Below are 17,670 nucleotides of genomic sequence, written 5' to 3' on the forward strand. Positions count from 1 at the left end.
GAGGGGGAATCTTGACCTCAAGGAATGTCTAGGGGTCAACTCTCTTATTCAACTACGTTTAATTATGTTACATTTCATTGATGTGATAATATCATAATGAGCTTTCACCGGTTATATCTACTGTAAGTAGGACTGGAATGCTATTATTGTGATCTACTCGTTAATCAACCGCGTAGATACGTAGTAAAGACAACCATCAATGACAATCTAACTTCGCTTTACCAGCAGTACTTCCCCTATCCCCCTCAAGTGTGAATAATTTACTAAGGCGGCACAGCTTCCATTCCCCTTATCCAAAACAATATGGCCTCACCTCCCACTGAATTTTTGCTGTGTTGCCACGACAATGTGAGAGATTGGAAGAGACCAGCCAAGCAAATTGAGACTTCTCTATTTAATGCTTTTTTTTCTTTTGACTGCTCGTCTCGTCATGTTGCCTAGCTGTGAGCAGTGAACATCCCCACTGTCTCATGAGGACCTTCTTTGAGTTTTGCGAGGGTCTGCAGATTCTGGTCTTGTGCACCCCCCCAGCCTCCCCACACACACCAAAAAAATGTTTCATCCTACAGCATTTCTAAGATTAATAAATTATTCAGGACCAACCGTTAGGTGTGGTCTGAGGGCCACTCGCACTGTAATTATTTCCTCTTTTGTGTGTGTCAACTCCTCTGATAGCACACTTAGCGCTAGCCATCTGAACAATCTCAGCACCTGGTGTCAGGTAATAGGTATTGATAGCAGGAGATAAAATGCACTGGGCTGGTACAGCGCTTGATATATCCTTCCCTCCCTGAGGGCTTACAGGGACGTTTCAGTCTAATTTGACACCATACACCGGCGCCGGCAACCGTCTCTGACGCTACAGAGCATTTCAATCAAGAGTGTAGATAAGGAGGAATGCATTGTTGAATACTGTATGTCCCATCTCAGTGTTGCTCTGAAATGACGTGTCTTGTGAAAAATAACACCTGCTATAATTTGGTCATGAGCCCAAGCATTTGGAGAAATGTTTCATAAGCTTTATGCCAGTTTCCTTTTTATAAGATTTGCATTGAGATTTATTATCGTATAATAAACAGACATTAGGTAGACATAGGCAGATCATAACCCCAGGTTATAACCCACCCCTAAATTACAAGGTTCCCCACCCTTATTGTTCTTTGTCATTCCAGTTGAGCTTCCAGCACAAGGTGGGCATCATGTACTGCCAGGCGGGCCAGAGCACCGAAGAGGAGATGTACAACAATGAGAGCGCCAGCCCCGCCCTGGAGGAGTTCTTGGAGCTGCTGGGCCAGAGGGTCAGGCTGAAGGGCTTCACCAAGTACCGGGCCCAGCTGGACAACAAAAGTAAGAGTTCATAACTCAACACACACATTTGTTTTATATATTTTATAATCATTTGATTTATCATATGCTTGATAAATGTTCAATAAATTAGAGGATGAGGGCCCAGCTGGACACATACTGTACATCCTCTTGTACAGACCAACTGAAAAGAATAAATCATTCAAAACAGAATTCTTGATAGGAGCAAACTTGAAAGTTGGAAAAAATGTGGTAGATTGCAAGAAAAACATTCCAAAGAAAGTCCATGTTTCTCTGTACACTGAATTTTTTTTATTTTATTATACGCATAAATGGTGTTGGAGGGCAAGTAGGAGGCACCCTGTCCTCTGGTCTAAATTTTTTTACCAATGCTACAGGGCAGTGACTGGGGACATTGCTCTGTGTAGGGTGCCGTCTTTCGGATGGGATGTTAAATGGGTGACCTGACTCTCTGTGGTCACTAAAGATCCCATGGCACTTATCTTAAGAGTAGGGGTGTTAAATGTCAACCGTGAAGAGGTGACTCTGGGATGCTGGCCTTCTAGGCAGAGTTCCTCTGTCCAGTGTCTGTGTTCTTTGCCCATCTTAATCTTTCCTTTTTTATTGGCCTGTCTGAGATATGGCTTTTTCTTTGCAGCTGTGCCTTGAGGGCCAGCATCTCGAAGTCGCCTCTTCACTGTTGACTTTGAGACCTCGTGTTTTGCGGGTACTATTTAATGAACCTGCCAGTTGAGGACTTGTGAGGTGTCTGTTTCTCAAACTAGATACACTAATGTACTTGTCCTCTTTCTCAGTTGTGCACCGGGGCCTCCCACTCCTCTTTCTATTCTGGTTAGCGCCAGTTTGCGCTGTTCTGTGAAGGGAGTAGTATACAGCATTGTACGAGATCTTCAGGTTCTTGGCAATTTCTCACATGGAATAGCCTTCATTTCTCAGAACAAGAATAGACTGACAAGTTTCAGAAGAAAGTTCTTTGTTTCCATTTGAGCCTGTAATCGAACCCACAAATGCTGAAGCTCCAGATACTCAACTAGTCTAAAGAAGGCCAGTTTAATTGCTTCTTTAATCAGAACCACAGTTTTCAGCTGTGCTAACAAAATTGCAAAAGGATTTTCTAATGATCAATTAGCCTTTTAAAATGTTAATCTTGGATTAGCTAACACAACGTGCTATTGGAACACAGGAGTGATGGTTGCTGATAATGGGCCTCTGCCGTTTCCAGCTACAATAGTATTTCTGATCAATTTTATGTAGTTTTAACCTCTAGTGACTAGCAATCCCGTATCCGGGAGCGTAATCATAGCCTCAAGAGCATTACCATAAACTTTTCCTATTCATGAAAATCGCAAATGAAATTAAATGAAATAAATATATTCAAACACAAGCAACCAAATTAAATAATTTACCTTTGAAGAACTTCGGACTCCCAGTTAGATAGCAAATGGTCCTTTTTTTCCAAAAATATTATTTTTGTAGGCGAAATAGCTCCCGTTTCTTCATCATGCTTGGCTGAGAAATCGACCGGAAAATGCTGCAACTATAACGCCAAACTTTTTTCAAAATTTGCTCCATAATATCGACAGAAACACGGCAAACGTTGTTTAGGATCCATCCTCAAGGTGTTTTTAACGAATTTATTCGATAATATATCCGTCGAGGCAATTGGTTTCTCATAAGAAGCGATTGGAAAAATGGCTACCTCAGTATTTTACGGGAGATTTTCTGCGGGAGACACCACGTGACCACATGCCATATATAGTCCCTTACAGCAATTCTTCAATGGAAATGCCTAAAAATACGTCACAATGCTGTAGACGCCTTGGGGAATACGTGGAAAACGTAAGCTCATTCACAGCCATATAAGTCATTGGCATGAGGCGGTTTAAAAAAATGCATCACTTCCTGGTTGGATTTTTATCTGGGTTTTGCCTGTAACATCAGTTCTGTGGCACTCACAGACCATATCTTTGCAGTTTTGGAAACGTCAGAGTGTTTTCTTTCCAAAGCTGTCAAGTATATGCATAGTCAAGCATCTTTTCGTGACAAAATATCTTGTTTAAAACGGGAACATTTTTCATCCCAAAAATGTAATAGCGCCCCCCCTAATGCATATTAATGGACCAAAAATTCGATTTTCTTTCAAAAACAAGGACATTTCTAAGTGACCCCAAACCTTTGAATGGTAGTGTATATACTGTACAGACAGACAGACAGACAGATGCAACAATTTCAAAGATTTTACTGAGTTACAGTTCATATAATGCAATCAGTCAATTGAAATAAATTTATTAGGCCCTAATCTATGGATTTCACATGACTAGGAAGGGGTGCAACCATGGGCGGGCCTTAGAGGCCCAGCCAATAAGAATGAAGTTTTACCCCACAAAATGGTTTCAATACATAAGCTGCACCTCTGTAATGATAATTCTGTTTAATCAGCTTCTTGATATGTCACACCTGTCAGATGGATGGATTATTTTGTCACAGGAGAAATGCTCACTAACAGGGATGTAAATACATGTGAGTGCAAAGTTGTAGATAAATACGGTTTCTGTGTGTATGGAAAATTGCAGGGATTGTTTTATTTCAGCTCATGAAACATGGGACTGAAACTTCACATGTTGCGTTTACATTTTTGCTCAGTGTATATTATTATAGATATAGAGATTTATGTATATCTCTCTGCTGAAATACAGGAATTTAGAAATAGACCTACCATTGAGCAGTTCAGTCAAATTAAAGACAGGCTGGTCGCATGCACTCCATGTTAAGTTCCCCACTATAGGCAGTCTATAGTTATTATGCCCCCAGCCTCTGGAATAGCCTGCCAGAGAACCTGAGGGGGGCCAAAACTGTGGACATATATTTAAGAGATATTAAAACTCATGTTTTTTGCTTTGCTTTTCCTTTGGGTGCTTTTTAGTTATTCAGTTTGTCACACTTTAGTTTTTATTCTTGTTTGTTGTGTAGTAAATATTTAAGCTTTCCTTTCCTTGTTTTTTTGCATCTGTTTTATTCCTGTAAAGCACATTGTGTTGCATAAATGTATAAATAAAGCTTGATTCGACTTGTTGTCTGAATAAACCCGGGTGGGTCTTTCTATATAGACCATAGCAACACTCTATAAATGAATTGTCATGTGTACTCTGTTGGTTCAATTTGCTTTGCAGTTGTAAGCAACATCTTACATAAGTCTCTTGGGAAAAGCATTCAGATAACTGTTTTTTTTAATTATTAATGGGCTATTCTGGAGGTCTGAAATTCAGTTACAGCAGTCAAGATTTTAAGCCATCTTAAAGCTGTGTCAGTCTGTCTATCCTGATTCCTGGAAATGACACGCAATCTGCCCAGCTTTCATGTAAAGCCATACAGGAACAATGGCCAGTGTCGTTTCCGAGCTCTGGCCATTTAGAAATACCCAGAAACAGACTGGCCATAGGGCATTTCAGGCAAATGCAAGATTGGCTGATCTGTCTTAAAAATAATTTGTGCAGTATTATTGTTATTTGACTAATAATTGGGGGCCTCAAGGAAACGAATGGTCCAGAGTGTTGGAAATGCCCATTTCTGGTCCCAGTCCGTCCCTGGAAATACCACAGGATTATTATTGCTGTATTCAATGATCTTATTGCAGATCATGTAATTAGATATTTTTTTCTCCAGAGACTACAGTATTACATTATTTTAAATTCTGTTTAGAATGTCTCTGCTCTGTCCTAAATTCTTTGTTTGGGTGTTACAGCGGATTCCACTGGAACACATTCTCTCTACACTACTTACAAAGACTATGAGCTGATGTTCCACGTGTCCACACTGCTCCCCTACACCCCCAACAACAGACAACAGGTGAGTGGACACTGGAAGTCTATGGGTACCTGCTAGCATGCTAGTAGATACCGTAGACTTCCAGTCATTGGGCTAACGCTACCTCCAACTTCCTTCATACTGGACACCGATGCGTAAAATGTCTATGCACTAGTACATCTGACTCTGGGGAAGTAGATAAAGGGCCTCATTGCCAACATCCGAAAGTATCCCATTAAAGCAGCACTAGTCAATCTGTGTCCACCCGCAGTGGGCCCCCAACATTTGTGTAAGTAAACTGAGAGGTTGGTCTTGGCAAACGTCACTGCCACAGGTATTTGAATATTGTTGTAACTGCCCTTAAAGCCAGATTTAGGAGTGCCACTTCAGAGGTGCTATTGAACACTGATAATTAACACAAAGATCTAGTAGGTCAGATTTTCAAAACATTAAGGGCTGAATGTGCTGGAGATGTGCACATAAACAGTGCTGGAAAAAGTACTCTATTTTCATACTTGAGGAAAAAGTACGGATGTCTTAATAGAAAATTACTCAAGTAAAAGTGGAAGTCACCCAGTAAAATACTACTTGAGTAAAAGTATTTGGTATTAAAAATGTCTAAGTATCAAAGTAAATGTAATTGCTAAAATATACTTAAGTATCAAATGTAAAAATTCCTTATAAAACAGATAGCGACATTTTCTTGTTATTTTATTTACGGAAAGCCAGGGGCACACTCATTTACAAATTAAGCATGTGTGTTTAGTGAGTCTGCCAAGATCAGAGGCAGTAGGGATGACCATTGATGTTCTTGATAAGCACCTGAATTGGTCCATTTTCCTGTCCTGCTAAGCATTCAAAATGTAACGAGTACTTTTGGGTGCCAGGGAAAAATGTGTGGAGTAAAAAGTACATTATTTACTTTCGGAATGTAGTGAAGTAAAACTTATCAATAAAAGTCAAAAATATAAATGGTTCAGTACAGATACCCCACAAAACTACTTAAGTTGTACTTGAAAGTATTTTTACTGAAGTACTTTACACCACTGCACATAACCCTCGAGTCAATTTCCGCTGCCCCGGTCAGATGAAACCAAAATAAAAACACCCCCATCAAATCCGTCTGTTTTATTGCATGGGCTGCGTCTCAATCCACCACATCCGCTAGTGGTGGCCTTCCACATGTGCAGTGGAAGGTGGCTGAGCTTACGGCTGTGTTTGTCAGACCAAACAAATTGGGTTAAAAATGTGCAAAAATAATTAACGTTTTTATTTTATTTTACTATCTGCTTTTCCATGTATGAATCAGTTATCAATGTGTTTCTATGGGCTTAAGTGCCATAATGTTTTAATATTTTGGGGGGATAGATAAAGGGGTTCTAAAATTCAACATCAAATAGCTAAATGATCCTTGCTATGAACATCTTAAAACAATTCCATATGTTAGCTTAGTAAACCAGAAACTAAAGTCAAGCGAGAGAAAAAGATTATGCTGCTCTGAAAAATGTATATTTTTCTCACTGACATCAATGACTCTAACCTTTTTTTATCATCATTATAGTGATCATTATCATGAAGATTCCTTATCGTTTCTACCCATTTACTACAACTGGTAGCTTTCCATGTTGATCCTTTAGTCACAATCTGCTTTCCAATATTAGAAATTGGCACTCATCATTTCGGAGTCGTGCATAATTTCCCCCAGTCAGTGACTTGTTAATTGGAAATGCTATTGCTGGAGATGTTGCCACGACAACAATTTCGCATGCACTCCTCAATTAAATTCTCCACTCTGCTTGGTGTCTGAATATGCCTGGGTGGGTCTTTCTATCTAGACCATAGCAACATGGTCTATAAATGAATTGTCATGTGCACCATGTTGATTCTATTTGCTTTGCAGTTGTAAGCAGGATTTTACTTAAAGCTCTTGGGAACAGCATTCAGATTAGAGATCAACCGATTTTTACTTTGTTTTTTTACATATATATATACAGTGGGGCAAAAAAGTATTTAGTCAGCCACCAATTGTGCATGTTCTCCCACTTAAAAAGATGAGAGGCCTGTAATTTTCATCATAGGTACACTTCAACTATGACAGACAAAATGGAAGAAAAAAATCCAGAAAATCACATTGTAGGATTTTTTATGAATTTATTTGCAAATTATGGTGGAAAATAAGTATTTGGTCACCTAAAAACAAGCAAGATTTCTGGCTCTCACAGACCTGTAACTTCTTCTTTAAGAGGCTCCTCTGTCCTCCACTCGTTACCTGTATTAATGGCACCTGTTTGAACTTGTTATCAGTATAAAAGACACCTGTCCACAACCTCAAACAGTCACACTCCAAACTCCACTATGGCCAAGACCAAAGAGCTGTCAAAGGACACCAGAAACAAAATTGTAGACCTGCACCAGGCTGGGAAGACTGAATCTGCAATAGGTAAGCAGCTTGGTTTGAAGAAATCAACTGTGGGAGCAATTATTAGGAAATGGAAGACATACTAACCACTGATAATCTCCCTCGATCTGGGACTCCACGCAAGATCTCACCCCGTGGGGTCAAAATGATCACAAGAACGGTGAGCAAAAATCCCAGAACCACACGGGGGGACCTAGTGAATGACCTGCAGAGAGCTGGGACCAAAGTAACAAAGCCTACCATCAGTGACACACTACGCCGCCAGGGACTCAAATCCTGCAGTGCCAGACGTGTCCCCCTGCTTAAGCCAGTACATGTCCAGTTTGCTAGAGAGCATTTGGATGATCCAGAAGAAGATTGGGAGAATGTCATATGGTCAGATGAAACCAAAATATAACTTTTTGGTATAAACTCAACTCGTCATGTTTGGAGGACAAAGAATGCTGAGTTCTATCCAAACAACACCATACATACTGTGAAGCATGGAGGTGGAAACATCATGCTTTGGGGCTGTTTTTCTGCAAAGGGACCAAGACGACTGATCCGTGTAAAGGAAAGAATGAATGGGGCCATGTATCGTGAGATTTTGAGTGAAAACCTCCTTCCATCAGCAAGGGCATTGAAGATGAAACGTGGCTGGGTCTTTCAGCATGACAATGATCCCAAACACACCGCCCGGGGAACGAAGGAGGGGCTTCGTAAGAAGCATTTCAAGGTCCTGGAGTGGCCTAGCCAGTCTCCAGATCTCAACCCCATAGAAAATCTTTGGAGGGAGTTGAAAGTCCGTGTTGCCCAGCAACAGCCCCAAAACATCACTGCTCTAGAGGAGATCTGCATGGAGGAATGGGCCAAAATACCAGCAACAGTGTGTGAAAACCTTGTGAAGACTTACAGAAACCGTTTGACCTCTGTCATTGCCAACAAAGGGTATATAACAAAGTATTGAGATAAACGTTTGTTATTGACCAAATACTTATTTTCCACCATAATTTGCAAATAAATTCATTAAAAGTCCTACAATGTGATTTTCTGGATAATTTTTTTCTCATTTTGTCTGTCATAGTTGAAGTGTACCTATGATGAAAATTACAGGCCTCATCTTTTTAAGTGGGAGAACTTGCACAATTGGTGGCTGACTAAATACTTTTTTGCCCCACTGTATATGACACAATTTCTCTAGTTAACCTGTTGCGACGAGCAATCCCGTATCCGGGAGCGTAATTATAGCCTCAAGCTCATTACCATAACGCAACATTAACTATTCATGAAAATCGCAAATGAAATGAAATAAATATATTGGCTCACAAGCTTAGCCTTTTGTTAACAACACTGTCATCTCAGATTTTCAAAATATGCTTTTCAACCATAGCTACACAAGCATTTGTGTAAGAGTATTGATAGCTAGCATAGCATTAAGCCTAGCATTCAGCAGGCAACATTTTCACATTTTTTTTTTTATAAAATCATTTACCTTTGAAGAACTTCAGATGTATTCAATGAGGAGAATCTCAGTTAGATAGCAAATGTTCAGTTTTTCCAAAATATTATTTGTGTAGGAGAAATCGCTCCGTTTTGTTCATCACGTTTGGCAGAGAAAAAAAAACGAAAATTCAGTCATTACAACGCAAACTTTTTTACAAATTAACTCCATAATATCGACAGAAACATGGCAAACGTTGTTTAGAATCAACCCTCAAGGTGTTTTTCACATCTATTCGATAAGTCACTCGTGGCAGTTTGGTTTCTCCTCTGTTCAAAATGGAAAAATGAACGCACCTGGAGATTACGCAATAGTTTCGACGGACACCGAGCGGACACCTGGTAAATGTAGTCTCTCAATTTTCTAATGATATGCCTACAAATACGTCACAATGCTGCAGACACCTTGGGGAAACGACAGAAAGTGTAGGCTCTCTCCTTGCGCATTCACAGCCATATAAGGAGACATTGGAACACAGCGCCTCAAAAATCTGGCTCACTTCCTGTATGAAATTTAATCTTGGTTTCGTCTGTAGCATTAGTTCTGTGGCACTCACAGACAATATCTTTGCAGTTTTGGAAACGTCAGTGTTTTCTTTCCAAAGCTGTCAATTATATGCATAGTCGAGCATCTTTTCGTGACAAAATATCTTGTTTAAAATGGGAACGTTTTTCATCCAAAAATGAAATACTGCCCCCAGAGGTTCAAAAGGTTAATATTGCCTGCTAACATGAATTTCTTTTAACTAAATATACAGGTTTCAAAAATATACTTCTGTGTATGGATTTTAAGAAAGGCATTGATGTTTATGGTTAGGTACATTCGTGCAACGATTGTGCTTTTTTCGCGAATGCACTTAAATCATCCCCAGTTTGGCGAAGTAGGCTGTGATTCGATGATAAATTAACAGGCACCACATTGATTATATGCAACACAGGACAAGCTACCTAACCTTGTAATATCATCAACCATGTGTAGGTAACTAGTGATTATTTGAAGAGTGATTGTTTTATATAAGATATGTTTCATGCTAGCTAGCAACTTACCCTGGCTCCTTGCTGCACTTGTGTAACAGGTGGTTAGCCTGCCACGCAGTTTCCTCGTGGAATGCAATGTAATTGGCCATAAAATGCCGATTACCGATTGTCATCAAAACTTGAAATCGGCCCTAATTAATCGTCCGACCTCTAATTCAATTCACTGTTTTTTTAATTAATGGACTATTCTGGAGGTCTAAAATTCAGTTACAGCAATAAAGATTTTCGGCCATCTTTATGCTGTGTCCCTCTGCAGAGTATGTCCAGGAATCAGGACTGACAAACTGCCCCGCGTTCATAGAAATCCACCTATACCGGGCCAGTGTCCTTTCTAAGCATTAGGGAAATTAGAATGGGCCAAATGTCTTGTGCATCGCATGTGTCTTGGGCCTTGATTATCAGGATTTGAAGTTTCATTCCTCCCCTGGGATCCCATTTGATTTCTGAGATTAGCTGTAAACTCCCCCCCCCCCCCAAGGTCTGCAAAGGCTCTGCCACTACTTGAGCCCCTTGATCCGGCCTATTCCACCCCTCATCCCGTTTGTTTACCACCTACCCTACACCAAGGGACTTAACAGACATCAGGAGGCCATAGTCTGTTATCGCCCTGTTAGAAACCTCTAGCCACTGCCTTTAGCACTTCTGTTGATTGGCAAGGATATGAGAGGTGTAAGCAATATGACAGCATTATAGCTCCCACATGCCCTCTGATAGACTCCAAATAAACAGGTTTTACTGTCCTCCATATCCTTTCCTTGACCACTTAACAGCTTGACTCGTGATAAAGAATTGGATATATTTCTTTATCACGTACCATGTAGGTCTTTTCTAGGCCTTTTGAGACCATTGAGACACTGTCATAGTCTCTCATGTACTGTAAGGGCATTTACTTTTCTGAATTCTAATGTGCTTTTTCTTTTCCGTTTCCTTTTCTTGCCATTTAGCTACTGCGGAAGAGACACATTGGAAATGACATTGTCACCGTCATCTTCCAGGAACCTGGTGCTCTTCCCTTCACTCCCCAAAACATTCGCTCGCACTTCCAGCACGTGTTCATCATCGTCAAAGTCCACAACCCTTGCACAGAAAATGTTTGCTACAGGTGAGCAAAGCAGACCGCCGATACTTTTAAAACATTTGGCGTGAGAGATGTGTAGAGCTGGTTTAAATTAACTTGCATTTATTCAATCATTCATGTACCTAAGGGCCCAATTTCAATAAGGCTGGAATCCAATCATTACAAGAGTCAATCATTCAGAAGTGCCTCTTAATGATTGTTGAATCAAGTGTCAACTCCCTCCATTGCTAACGTTCAGTCCCTGGACAATAAATTAGACAAGCTTAGGGTGAGGATCTCCTTCCAGAGAGACATCAGGGACTGTAACATAGCTATGATTCTGTAAAAAAACACTATCTGTGGACATATTGTCCATGTCCATTTAGCCAGCAGGGTTCTCTGTCCATCGCACAGACAGGAAGAAAAAAATATTCAGGAAAAATAAAATAAATTTCATGATTAACAACTGTGTGATTGTGGTAAAGTTCTCCCAGTCAGGAATACCACATTACCTCCCAAAATAATTTTCTTTGGTCATCGTCACTGCCGTGTATATAACCACCCAAGTCGACACTCCGGGTACTACACTTTTCTATGTGCAACCTGGAAACCGCTTATTCCGAGGCAGCATTTATTGTAGCTGGGGACTTTAATAAAAGAAATCTGAGGAAAACGCTACAGAAATTCTATCAACACATCTCCTGTGATACATGCGCAACACGGACTGTGGATCATTGCTACTTCCCCTTTTTTAGGCTATGCAAAACAGGAACATGAAGCTCCTGTGGTATGGACTGCTCAATGTTGGTCTGACCAATTGAAATCTATGCTTCAAGTTTGTTTTTGATCACGCGGAACTGGAAATATTCTGGTTCGCCTCTGAGAACAGTATTTACTTAGACACTGACTCGGAGAATGGGTTAATAAGGAAGTGCATAGAGGATGTTGTTCCCACTGTGACGATTAGAACTCGTCCAAACCAAAAACCGTGGATTTAACCATGGCAAGGTGACTGGGAACATGGATGTGTACAAGCAGACCAGCTACGACCTCAGTAACACAATCAAGAGGCAAAACAACAGTACACAGTGGATTTGCATTAAATGGCTCAGACATGATCCATATGTCGCGGTCGCGGCAGCGTAGCCTAGTGGTTAGAGCGTTGGACTAGTAACCGGAAGGTTGCGAGTTCAATCCCCCGAGCTGACAAGGTACTAATCTGTCGTTCTGCCCCTTAACAGGCAGTTAACCCACTGTTCCCAGGCCGTCATTGAAAATAAGAATGTGTTCTTAACTGACTTGCCTGGTTAAATAAAGGTAAAATAAAAAAAAAATGTGATAAGGACTCCAGACAATCACCGATTTATGAAGAGAAAAACCAGCCATGCCGCGGACATCCACGCCTCGCTCCTGGTCGAGCTAAACACCTTCACCTGCTTCGAGGAAAACTACATCGAGCCACCGACGCTCACGGGACTCTGCTTTCTGTGGCTGAAATGAGTAAGTCATTTAAGAGTGTTAACCCTTGCAAGACTGCAGGGCCACGTCCTCAAAGCATGTGCAGACCAGCTGGCTGAAGTGTTTACGGACGTATTTCATCTCCATATCCCAGTCTGTTGTTCCCACTTGCATCAAGATGTCCAGCATTGTACCAAAGAAAGTGAAGGTAAATTACTATCGCCCCTTGCACTCACTTCTGTCATCATGAAGTTCTTTGAGAGGCTAGTTAAGGATCATATCACCTCTACATTACCTGAAACCCAGACCCACTACAATTCACATATCGCTTCAACAGACCCTGGGCGATTGCCATTGCACTGCACCCTGCCCAATCCCACCTGAACAAGATAAATACCTACAGTACCAGTCAAAAGTTTGAACACACCTACTCATTCCAGGGTTTTTCTTTATTTTAACTTTTTTCTACATTGTAGAATAATAGTGAAGATATCAAAACTTTGAAATAACACATATGGAATCATGTAGTAACCAAAAAAGTTTCAAAAATCTAAATATTTTTTTATATTTGAGAATCTTCAAGGTAGCGACCCTTTGCCTTAATGACAGCTTTGCACACTTGACATTCTCTCAACAAGCTTCATGAGGTAGTCACCTGGAATGCGTTTCAATTAACAGGTGTGCCTTGTTAAAAGTTAATTTGTGGAATTTCTTTCCTTAATGTTTTTTTGCCCATCAGTTGAGTTGTGACAAGGTAGGTGGAGTATACAGAAGATGGCCCTATTCTTGCCATATCATTACTTTAAAACAATGAGGTCAATCAATCTGGAAAATCTTAAGAACTTTGAACGTTTCTTCAAGTGCAGTTGCAAAAACCATCAAGCGCTATGATGAAGCTGGCTCTCATGACGACCGCCACAGGAAAGGAAGACCCAGCGTTTACCCCTGCTGCAGAGGATAAGTTCATTAGAGTTACCCCCCCCCCCTCAGAGATTGCAGCCCAAATAAATGCATCAGAGTTCAAGTAGCAGACACATATCAACATCAACTGTTCAGAGGAGACTGTGTGAATCAGGCCTTCATGGTCGAAATGCTGCAAAGAATCCACTACTAAAGGACACCAATAAGAGATTTGCTTGGGCCAAGAAAGACGACTTTTGAAGAATCTTAAATATATTTTGATTCGTTTAACACCTTTTTTGGCTACTACATGATTCCATGTGTTATTTCATAGTTTTGATGTCTTCACTATTATTCTAATAGTAAAAAATAAAGGGAAACCCTTGAATAAGTTGGTGTGTCCAAACTTTTGACTGGTACTGTATGTAAGAATACTGTTCATCAATTACAGCTCAGGGCCCAGGGTCTGAACCCTTCCCTGTGCAACTCGGTCCTGGACTTCCTGACGGGCCGACCCCAAGTAGGCAACGACACCTCCGCCACACTGATCTTCAACACAGGGGCTTCACAGGAGTGTGTGCTCAGCCCAAGGACCTCAGCCACCCGGGCCACAGCCTGTTCACCCCGCTACCATCTTGAAGGCAGCTGGGCCCGAGAAACTGAGAAACAGCTTCTATATCCAGGCCTCAGTTCCCTGCCCTGAACCTTGTTCACTGTTCTAGTCGGCTACCATGCGGTACTCAAATCAAATCAAATTTATTTATATAGCCCTTCGTACATCAGCTGATATCTCAAAGTGCTGTACAGAAACCCAGCCTAAAACCCCAAACAGCAAGCAATGCAGGTGTAGAAGCACGGTGGCTAGGAAAAACTCCCTAGAAAGGCCAATACCTAGGAAGAAACCTAGAGAGGAACCAGGCTATGTGGGGTGGCCAGTCCTCTTCTGGCTGTGCCGGGTGGAGATTATAACAGAACATGGCCAAGATGTTCAAATGTTCATAAATGACCAGCATGGTCGAATAATAATAAGGCAGAACAGTTGAAACTGGAGCAGCAGCACAGTCAGGTGGAAGTTGAAACTGGAGCAGCAGCATGGCCAGGTGGACTGGGGACAGCAAGGAGTCATCATGTCAGGTAGTCCTGGGGCATGGTCCTAGGGCTCAGGTCAGTTGAAACTGGAACAGCAGCATGGCCAGGTGGACTGGGGTCAGCAAGGAGTCATCATGTCAGGTAGTCCTGGGGCATGGTCCTAGGGCTCAGGTCCTCCGAGAGAGAGAAAGAAAGAGAGAAGGAGAGAATTAGAGAACGCACACTTAGATTCACACAGGACACCGAATAGGACAGGAGAAGTACTCCAGATATAACAAACTGACCCCAGCCCCCCGACACATAAACTACTGCAGCATAAATACTGGAGGCTGAGACAGGAGGGGTCAGGAGACACTGTGGCCCCATCCGAGGACACCCCCGGACAGGGCCAAACAGGAAGGATATAACCCCACCCACTTTGCCAAAGCACAGCCCCCACACCACTAGAGGGATATCTTCAACCACCAACTTACCATCCTGAGACAAGGCTGAGTATAGCCCACAAAGATCTCCGCCACGGCACAACCCAAGGGGGGGGCGCCAACCCAGACAGGATGACCACAACAGTGAATCAACCCACTCAGGTGACGCACCCCCTCCAGGGACGGCATGAGAGAGCCCCAGCAAGCCAGTGACTCAGCCCCTGTAATAGGGTTAGAGGCAGAGAATCCCAGTGGAAAGAGGGGAACCGGCCAGGCAGAGACAGCAAGGGCGGTTCGTTGCTCCAGAGCCTTTCCGTTCACCTTCCCACTCCTGGGCCAGACTACACTCAATCATATGACCCACTGAAGAGATGAGTCTTCAGTAAAGACTTAAAGGTTGAGACCGAGTTTGCGTCTCTGACATGGGTAGGCAGACCGTTCCATAAAAATAGAGCTCTATAGGAGAAAGCCCTGCCTCCAGCTGTTTGCTTAGAAATTCTAGGGACAATTAGGAGGCCTGCGTCTTGTGACCGTAGCGTACGTGTAGGTATGTACGGCAGGACCAAATCAGAGAGATAGGTAGGAGCAAGCCCATGTAATGCTTTGTAGGTTAGCAATAAAACCTTGAAATCAGCCCTTGCTTTGACAGGAAGCCAGTGTAGAGAGGCTAGCACTGGAGTAATATGATCAAATTTTTGGGTTCTAGTCAGGATTCTAGCAGCCGTATTTAGCACTAACTGAAGTTTATTTAGTGCTTTATCCGGGTAGCCGGAAAATAGAGCATTGCAGTAGTCTAACTTAGAAGTGACAAAAGCATGGATTAATTTTTCTGCATCATTTTTGGACAGAAAGTTTCTGATTTTTGCAAGTTACGTAGATGGAAAAAAGCTGTCCTCGAAATGGTCTTGATATGTTCTTCAAAAGAGAGATCAGGGTCCAGAGTAACGCCGAGGTCCTTCACAGTTTTATTTGAGACGACTGTACAACCATTAAGATTAATTGTCAGATTCAACAGAAGATCTCTTTGTTTCTTGGGTCCTAGAACAAGCATCTCTGTTTTGTCCGAGTTTAATAGTAGAAAGTTTGCAGCCATCCACTTCCTTATGTCTGAAACACATGCTTCTAGCGAGGGCAATTTTGGGGCTTCACCATGTTTCATTGAAATGTACAGCTGTGTGTCATCTGCATAGCAGTGAAAGTTTACATTATGTTTTCGAATAACATCCCCAAGAGGTAAAATATATAGTGAAAACAATAGTGGTCCTAAAACGGAACCTTGAGGAACACCGAAATTTACAGTTGATTTGTCAGAGGACAAACCATTCATAGAGACAAACTGATATCTTTCCGACAGATAAGATCTAAACCAGGCCAGAACATGTCCGTGTAGACCAATTTGGGTTTCCAATCTCTCCAAAAGAATGTGGTGATCGATGGTATCAAAAGCAGCACAAAGGTCTAGGAGCACGAGGACAGATGCAGAGCCTCGGTCCGATGCCATTAAAATGTCATTTACCACCTTCACAAGTGCCGTCTCAGTGCTATGATGGGGTCTAAAACCAGACTGAAGCATTTCGTATACATTGTTTGTCTTCAGGAAGGCAGTGAGTTGCTGCGCAACAGCCTTCTCTAAAATTTTTGAGAGGAATGGAAGATTCGATATAGGCCGATAGTTTTTTATATTTTCTGGGTCAAGGTTTGGCTTTTTCAAGAGAGGCTTTATTACTGCCACTTTTAGTGAGTTTGGTACACATCCAGTGGATAGAGAGCCATTTATTATGTTCAACATAGGAGGGCCAAGCACAGGAAGCAGCTCTTTCAGTAGTTTAGTTGGAATAGGGTCCAGTATGCAGCTTGAAGGTTTAGAGGCCATGATTATTTTCATCATTGTGTCAAGAGATATAGTACTAAAACACTTGAGCGTCTCTCTTGATCCTAGGTCCTGGCAGAGTTGTGCAGACTCAGGACAACTGAGGTTTGGAGGAATACGCAGGTTTAAAGAGGAGTCCGTAATTTGCTTTCTAATAATCATAATCTTTTCCTCAAAGAAGTTCATGAATTTATCACTGCTAAAGTGAAAGTCATCCTCTCTTGGGGAATGCTGCTTTTTAGTTAGCTTTGCGACAGTATTAAAAAGGAATTTCGGATTGTTCTTATTTTCCTCAATTAAGTTAGAAAAATAGGATGATCGAGCAGCAGTAAGGGCTCTACGGTACTGCACGGTACCGTCCTTCCAAGCTAGTCGGAAGACTTCCAGTTTGGTGTGGCGCCATTTCCGTTCCAATTTTCTGGAAGCTTGCTTCAGAGCTCGGGTATTTTCTGTGTACCAGGGAGCTAGTTTCTTATGAGATTTTTTTTTAGTTTTTAGGGGTGCAACTGCATCTAGGGTATTGCGCAAGGTTAAATTGAGATCCTCAGTTATGTGGTTAACTGATTTTTGTCCTCTGGCGTCCTTGGGTAGGCAGAGGGAGTCTGGAAGGGCATCAAGGAATCTTTGTGTTGTCTGTGAATTTATAGCACGACTTTTGATGTTCCTTGGTTGGGGTCTAAGCAGATTATTTGTTGCAATTGCAAACGTAGTAAAATGGTGGTCCGATAGTCCAGGATTATGAGGAAAAACATTAAGATCCACCACATTTATTCCATGGGACAAAACTAGGTCCAGCGTATGACTGTGA

At 41.7% G+C, this 17,670-nt stretch overlaps 1 protein-coding gene across 4 annotated transcripts in view; it reads left to right on the plus strand.

The window, feature by feature from the left end:
• Positions 1-17,670, plus strand: part of LOC109890059 (signal-induced proliferation-associated 1-like protein 2) — a 100,578-nt gene that overhangs the window by 42,185 nt on the left and 40,723 nt on the right. For all 4 annotated transcript variants that reach the window (XM_031828622.1, XM_031828634.1, XM_031828627.1 and 1 more), the window contains exons 5-7: positions 1,173-1,347; positions 5,069-5,172; positions 11,011-11,168. In XM_031828622.1, coding sequence (XP_031684482.1) covers positions 1,173-1,347; positions 5,069-5,172; positions 11,011-11,168 — 437 coding nt within the window. The remainder of the gene's footprint in view (positions 1-1,172; positions 1,348-5,068; positions 5,173-11,010; positions 11,169-17,670) is intronic.

Source organism: Oncorhynchus kisutch, linkage group LG1, assembly GCF_002021735.2.
Source record: "Oncorhynchus kisutch isolate 150728-3 linkage group LG1, Okis_V2, whole genome shotgun sequence".
NCBI classification, from domain to species: domain Eukaryota; kingdom Metazoa; phylum Chordata; class Actinopteri; order Salmoniformes; family Salmonidae; genus Oncorhynchus; species Oncorhynchus kisutch.